The sequence below is a fragment of the Silene latifolia genome, chromosome Y, assembly GCF_048544455.1.
Source record: "Silene latifolia isolate original U9 population chromosome Y, ASM4854445v1, whole genome shotgun sequence".
In the NCBI taxonomy this organism is placed as follows: domain Eukaryota; kingdom Viridiplantae; phylum Streptophyta; class Magnoliopsida; order Caryophyllales; family Caryophyllaceae; genus Silene; species Silene latifolia.
In genome coordinates, this window is record NC_133538.1 from 208,050,048 (window position 1) to 208,058,036 (window position 7,989).

Here is a 7,989-nt window from a genome sequence, read left to right on the forward strand (position 1 = left end):
GTTAGTCTTTTCCGGAGGGTAGAATTTTTTGTAGAAAGTTAGAGCCAACTTCTTCCAAGAGTCAATTCCAAGAGTAGCCTTATCAAGGCTTTTCAACCATTGTTTTGCGGTGCCAATTAGAGAAAAAGGAAATAAGACCCATCGAATTTGGTCTTGAGTCACTCCGGTTTGTGAAATCACATCACAATTGTCACAAAAAGTTTCCATGTGGGAATGAGGGTCTTCACTAGGCATCCCCCCAAATTGGCTTCTTTTGACTAATTGGATAAATGCGGATTTTGCAATAAAATTTCCGGTTAAGTGTTGTGGTGTGGGAGTTCCATTGGGTAAGTTCTCCTCGGTTGGTACGGAATGTGATGAAAACTTAGGCATTGTGGGTTGATTATGTGATTGATTTTGTGTTGGGTTCTCCTCACCTTCTCTTGCAAAAAGGTTGATGAACTCAATAGTGTTTGGTTGAATATCTACAACCTCACCAATACCTCTCAAAGTATTTATAGCAAGTCTTCTATTGGTTGTCAAAGTCCTTTCAATTTTGTGATCAATGGGTAACAAGTTACCTTGTGATCTTTTAGACATGCAAATTATCAAACAACTTGAAAATAATTAGAACAAACCTTGAGGAGTTTTACTTCCCCAAGGCAAAGAAAGAGACAACTAATAACAATCAAAGAAAATCAAATCAAGTTAACACCGTCCCCGGCAACGACGCCTTTTTTGGTCGGATCGCTTTGAGCTTAGATTTCGGTTACTTGTCGTTAGGAGCACCTAGACCAAAACAATATATGTAACTTCACAAACAACTCTACTACTAGTAAAGAGGCAAGTAAAGGTCGGATCCCAAGGGACGGGTATTGATGTAGGATTTTCGATTGCAAGTAGTGGTGTCTAGGGGTGTCACAATTTGGGTTGAGATAAGAAGATCACTAAACTAAATAACAATTAAAGTAAGCAAGGAAGATGACTAAAATGAGATGTAAACAATTGATTAAAAGCACTAGGGTGTCATGGGTTCATAGGGCATTCATGGGAATTGATCATACAAACATATTCTCAATTATAAGCAAGCAATTATTGTTGTGATAGGATCGTGTTGGTTTATATCTTACAATCCTAGGAAGGTTTCGGTCCCGGAGCTGAATCGATTAGATTGTACAACACCTACAAGTCGACTTAATCCTCCCTACTCAACTATATGCATGGTCTAATGAGACTTGAGTTGGTTTATGTCTTACAAGTCTCATTGAAAAGGTAGGTGATGGGTAAAAAATGCAAGGATTCATAGGCTCGAATTTCATCAAACATAACATGTGCATAAGTTGAGATCACAACAAGCAAGCAAATAAATTATGAAAACATATTAAATTAAGCATGAATCATCCCCCATGTTGGTTTCCCTAATTACCCATTAACCCTAGTTAAGGAAACTACTCACTCATTATCAAGTTTAACATGTTAACAAGGTTGTCAATCATATTAACAAAGCAAAACATGATGAATAAATGAAGATGATTAACAATAATTAAAAAGGGATTAAGAGAGTTATACCTAATGATGATTCCAAAATAATAATGCAAAGAATAATAGAAGTACTTGATGATTGATGGAAGCTTGTCAATCTCCCAATAAACCCAAATAATCTTCAATTACCCAAAATAAAAGATGAACAAAAGAGAAATTAAGGAAATGAGATTTGTATTAATATTTGATTAGAAGTTGATTACAAGATTAAAGAGAGATTACAATAATATAAACGAATTGAGAGGTCCCGGGTTCGACTCCCTACACGGGAGTGCTGCGGTTACCTGTCATCCTAAAGGATGTCTTACATGGCACACGTGGTTTGCAGGGTATTGCATGTGCCCGGGGGGATTCAACCCCTCGTCACCAAAAAAAAAATAGAATAATATAAACTACACTAAATATTGATAAGAAGAACATGATAATCTAATTAGACTAATGGGGTATTTATAGTGGGGATTAGGTGCACAAATTAGGGTTACTTCTAATTAGTGGGGATTAGGTGCACTATTTTCCAGTATTTTCCTCAAATTTCCTTAAGTCGGTTATGATTTACTATAAATACCCAAAGTCGTACCCTAATTTATTTACGCTTTATTTTCCGTAGGTTTAGGAGAATTACTCTAAAAACTCTCTTAGAATACTTTAGATTAGTTTACATTAATTTAGCATTCAGATCTGTTGCCTTTAATTACGGTACTCTTTAATCTTTCCTCAATAATTATTATTTCAATTACTTGTTCGTCATTCATGATTTTAACCATGCTTTCTTATATTGTTATTGTTGTTATTGTTCTTAATATGAGTAGCTAAGCCTTTTATCTAGGGTGAAAGGGGATCTAGGTGGTTAGAAAAGGGTTTACTTATGAATTGATTGTTAAATTGCTTTCTATTGTTGTTCAATTATTGTTCTACTTCTAATTAGTTGATTACTGATCAGAGTTAATTAATTAGTCTCGCATAAAATATAATTTTCACTGATCGGGTTAAGATTAGTATAGGCCGCGATAATTGAATTAGACCGATTTAATAATAGCGATTGCATGTTAAGTTAGATCTAAAAAGACATATTAGAATCGACCGATCATATGACTTTCAACAATATAAATTGCTCAATCAATGAATTAAATCCCACCCTTTGATGACTACCTAGTGAACCCGAATCTTTAGACTCTTTAATATTATTGTTTACAATCTTTATTTTACATTGTTATTAGTTGCTAGAGAACAAACAATCATAATCCTCAAAATTGGTTACTTTAAGACGATCTAAATATAAACAAACTAGATAAATTAACTAGCCTCCCTGTGGATTCGACCTTGACTTACCGCTAGCTATTCCATTAGTAGTAGTTTAGGATTTATTTTGACTAAGGCAAACGAATGAAAATAACCTTATCAACTATAGACAACTGAATGCCGCCACAAAGAAAGATCATTTCCCCCTTCCTTTTATTGATCATATGGTAGAAAGGTTAGCCTCTCATAAGTTTTTCTGTTATTTGGATGGATACTCAGGGTTCTTTCAGATCCCTATTCATCCGGATGATCAGGAAAAGACTAATTTTATTTTCCCTCAAGGTGTTTTTGCTTATCGTAGAATGCCTTTTGGTTTGTATAATGCCCCGGCTACTTTTCAAAGGTGCATCATAGGGATATTTTCTGAGTATATAGGGTCAATTATGGAGGTCTTTATGGACAATTTCAGAGTCTATGGGAGTGATTTTGATAATTGTTTGTCTAACCTTGATAAAGTGTTGCAGCGTTGCATTAAGGTTAATCTTGTGCTTAACTGGGAAAAGTGTCACTTTATGGTCAACGAGGGAGTTGTCTTAGGGCACTTAGTTTCTGATAGGGGCATCGAAGTCGATAAAGCAAAAGTGCAAGTGATTAAGAAATTACCTCCTCCTATTAATGTTAATGGAGTGAGGAATTTCCTTGGACATGTTGGCTTTTATCACCGGTTCATCAAGGACTTTTCAAAATTTTCTAAACCACTTACACAGTTGTTACTGAAGGATGCCCCGTTTGTATTTACTGATGAGTGTCTTTCTGCTTTTAACAAGTTGAAACAGGCCTTGATTTCAGCACCGATTATCCAGCCTCCCGACTGAAAGCTTCCATTTGAGATTATGTGTGATGCTAGTGATTATGCACTAGGAGCGGTGTTGGGCCAGCGGAAAGACAAAGCTTTGAGTGCAATTTACTATGCGAGCCGAACTCTGGATGAGGCTCAAGTGAAGTATGCTACCACTGAGAAAGAGTTGTTAGCTGTGGTTTATGCGCTGGAGAAATTTCGATTTTATTTAGTAGGTTCGAAAGTTACTGTTTTTATTGACCATGCAAGGCTGAAATACTTTCTTGCTAAGAAGGAAGCTAAGCCACGATTGTTGAGGTGGATACTCCTCCTCCAGGAATTTGATCTGCAAATCAAAGACAAGAAGGGCGCCGAGAATGTAGTAGCTGATCACCTATCGTGATTACCGCAGCAGGAGGGAAAGGATCCTTTACCTATTAATGATTCTTTTCTTGATGATACTCTATTTGCGGTTACTACTAACACAAGTGTTGACCCGTGGTATGCAGATTTTGATAACTACGTTGTAGGTGGTGAGCTGCCACCTAACATGTCTTATCAGCAGAGGAAGCGATTTCTTCATGATGTGAGGCGATATTTCTGGGATGATCCTTATTTATTTAAGGACGTGCTGACGGTCTTTAGAGATGGTGTATTCCGATGTGGGAGACCAAAGCAATCCTATAGCGATGTCATTCTTCCTCTTATGGCATTCACCACGGTCCGTCGCGAACCGTGGCCAAGGTACTTTAGTTTGGTTTTTTCTGGCCTACTTCGTTTGCAGATGCTAAAGTGTTTGTTTCAGTTTGTGATGCTTGCCAGTGCTCGGGAAATATTTCTATGAGACATGAGATGCCCCAAAATGGCATTCTAAAGGTCGAGGTTTTTGATGTCTGGGCATTGATTTCTAGGGCCCTTTTCCATCCAGTAAAGGTAACAGGTATATTCTAGTGGCTGTAGACTATGTGTCCAAGTGGGTAGATGAAACGAGAAAGGAGGCCGAGCTAGACCGCGGATTGGGACCTTCGTCCAATTTGAGGTCTAACTCAAATTCCGTCTAAGAAGACATGGTAATTTTTGTCACGTCTCAATTCTATAATGAATTTTGAGACTTTTTGCCTAGGGACGTTTATTTAAATAAGGATCCAAGCTGAGATGAATTCACAAGACAAAACCGAGTAACGAGTTTATCGGTTTTCAACAAGCGAGCTTAGTTTGCTTCCAATCAGTCCCATCTTTTTATTAATCAAATGAAGACCATCCTAGGACAATATCCAGCTACTTGAACCATCCAAAACAGTCCTAGGAGGCTGTTTTCTTTATTTTTCAAATGAGCTCAAATGTCGCTTTCAAGGAAGGTCCAAAGTGTCACTTTCATTCTTACAATTGTGTAAGAGCTTTGGGGGCTGCTCTCAAGGGCTTATTTCAGCTGAATATTTGACTAAGGAAGCCTCCAATTGTGTATTCCTAGGATAGCCCTTATGTCCCTTTCATTGTAAGACCTTGAGAAGACCCATTGGATTGTTCTTGTTGGGACAAAGCTCACGGCTGCCTAGGAGGGGATTTCAGCAACTTTTTCTTGTTTTCTTACTTGTTTAATGTTAGCCATTAGATGTAATTTGGATGGTTAATATTAGAAGGGCTTGGGCTATATATAAGCCAAGTTCCCAAGTGTAATATTCAGATTTGCTTAAGTTATAAACCAAGTAAGAAACATGAGTTTTCTTCATTAAAATCTCTTCTTTGCTTTGTGCTTGAAGAGCTCCTTTGCTGTGTGCTTGGAGTTTGGTAGTTTACTTGCTTTTGTGCTTTAAACTATCGAGTCTATTCCTATTGCTTTGTGTTCGGGTCTAGACATACCCCATTCGTCCCTCAAGGACACGCCTAATCCAACAGTTTGTTCAATGCAAACTTAGGCTCATTTCTTTAGTTTTTCCACTTAAATTATCGAGTTAGAGGTTTCACTCCAACTTGGTTATCAGAGCTTTGGTTAAAAGCCTTTCTTGTGAGTTCATTACATCCTAACCACATTAAAAACACAAAAAACAACCATGAGTGAAGAAAGGCTTGCTAAAATTGAGTCCCAAGTTACTCAACTTTCTGAAAAATGTGATGTGTTGCTAGATTCCTTCAATGCTATCATGGCTAATATTCCAACACCACCAAGAGGAAGAGGACAACCACCTAGGGGCAGGGGTAGAGGCCGTGGATGAGCTCATGGTGGACGTGAGGAAGAAGCATTTTCAGATTCGGGGGATTCTTTGGTTGAGGCCTATCATGAGGAGCATCCTAAAGACTTAAAGGTAGAAATTCCAGACTTTCTTAGTAGTTTAAATCCCGAAGATTTGATAGATTGGCTTAGAACTATTGAAAGAGTCTTTGAGTTTAAGTCATATTCGGATGCTAAGTGTTTTAAAGTTGCCATCTTAAAACTTAAGGGATATGCTTCACTTTGGTATGAGAACTTAAAAAATCAGAGAAAAAGAGATGGTAAGGAACCCATTAAGTCTTGGTTAAAGTTGAAGAAGAAGCTTAATGAGAAATTTGTACCTAAAGAATACACTCAAGACTTGTTCATTAAACTCACTCAACTTAAACAAGATCAACAACCACTTGAGTCTTACATTAGAGATTTTGAGCAACTCACTTTGTAATGTGAAATGAATGAGAAACCGGAACAAAAAATTGCTAGGTTTGTTGAGGGTTTAGATGACAAAATTGCTCAAAGATTCCGATTACAACATGTGTGGTCCTTTGATGAGGCCGTTAACTTGGCCTTTAGAGTTGAGAAAGCGGGAAAGGGAAGGGCTAACATACAAAAATACCCGACCAAAACAGGCCACTACTCAAAGCCTCACGCAACAAACGAGTCAAAACCTAAAGACACCTCAAACTCACAACCAAAAACAGCCTATGTTGACAAAGGAAAGGCACCCGAAAACTCTCAAAGAAAAACCGTAGGCCTTAAGAAATGCTTCCAATGTCAAGGATATGGTCATTTCATAAAAGATTGTCCAACCAAAAGGGCTCTTAGCACCTTTGAAGTAGTCCATTGGGGAGAGGATGAGATTCTTGTTTGTGAAAATGATGAGAGTGATGAGGAACAAAAGGAGGCAGCCGAGGTAGTCATGCCGGACTCGGGACTTAGTTTGGTTACTTGGAGGGTGATGCACACACAACCACAACCATTAGAACTAGACCAAAGACAACAAATCTTTAGGACTAAATGTACCATCAAGGGAAGAGTGTGTAATTTGATAATTGATGGGGGAGTTGTACTAATGTAGCATCGAGTACTTTGATTGAAAAACTCTCATTACCCACAATAAATCATCCTTGTCCATACAAACTAAGGTGGCTCAACAAAGGAGCCGAGGTTAGAGTTGATAAACAATGTTTAGTCTCTTTTTCTATTGGAAAGAATTATGTTGATGAGGTCCTTTGTGATGTCCTACCCATGGATGCTTGTCATTTGTTACTTGGGAGACCTTGGGAATTTGATAGGGATTCTATTCACCATGGGAAAGAGAACACCTATTCCTTTAAATTTGCTTCAAAAAGAGTCATATTGTCACCATTACCACCCACCATCAAACCTACAACACCACCTTCAATGGTTGAACCTTCTAAGGAAATCCTATTAATCAATGGGACTGAAATGTTGCAAGAGTTAGAAGGGGAGGGGGACGTGTATGCTCTAGTGGTTACGGGGTTGGTTAAGGGGACAGGAGGTGGCGGAGATGGTCACGGGCAGCAGGCCACGGCCAAGGAGGGAGTGTCGAGGGAGGTTCAAGAGTTACTTGATTCTTATGGGGATGTCTTTCCTAATGAACTTACGAGTGGGTTACCTCCTCTTAGGGGCATTGAGCACCAAATTGATCTTATTCCGGGAGCCTCTTTACCAAACAAAGCGGCTTATAGAAGTGATCCAATAGCCACCAAAGAGTTGGAAAAACAGATTGAGGAACTAGTGAGTAAGGGATTTGTGAGGGAGTCACTTAGTCCTTGTGCGGTTCCGGCATTACTTGTTCCAAAAAAGGATGGGTCATGGAGAATGTGCACCGATAGTCGAGCCATCAACAACATCACCGTTAAGTATAGGTCCCAATACCTAGACTTGACGATATATTGGATGAGCTTAGTGGAGCTCAAGTGTTCTCAAAGATCGATTTAAGACAAGGCTACCATCAAGTTAGAATCAAAGAAGGAGACGAGTGGAAAACAGCCTTCAAAACCAAGCATGGCTTATATGAGTGGCTTGTCATGCCATTTGGTCTCTCTAATGCACCAAGTACTTTCATGAGGTTGATGACCGAGGTCCTTAGACCTTATTTGGGCCGATTTGTGGTGGTATACTTTGATGATATTCTGATTTTTAGTCCATCCAAAGA

General features: G+C 38.6%; 1 protein-coding gene across 1 annotated transcript; it reads left to right on the forward strand.

Moving 5' to 3' along the window:
- Positions 1–7,055: 7,055 nt before the first annotated feature.
- On the forward strand, positions 7,056–7,772 carry LOC141629988 (uncharacterized). Its single transcript, XM_074442892.1, has one exon. The coding sequence runs from the start codon at positions 7,056–7,058 to the stop codon at positions 7,770–7,772; it is 717 nt and encodes a 238-aa protein (XP_074298993.1).
- Positions 7,773–7,989: the final 217 nt, after the last annotated feature.

Bases quoted from the DNA above. Each gene is read 5' to 3' on its own strand.
- LOC141629988 (XM_074442892.1), top strand. From the start codon at position 7,056: ATGGATGCTTGTCATTTGTTACTTGGGAGACCTTGGGAATTTGATAGG.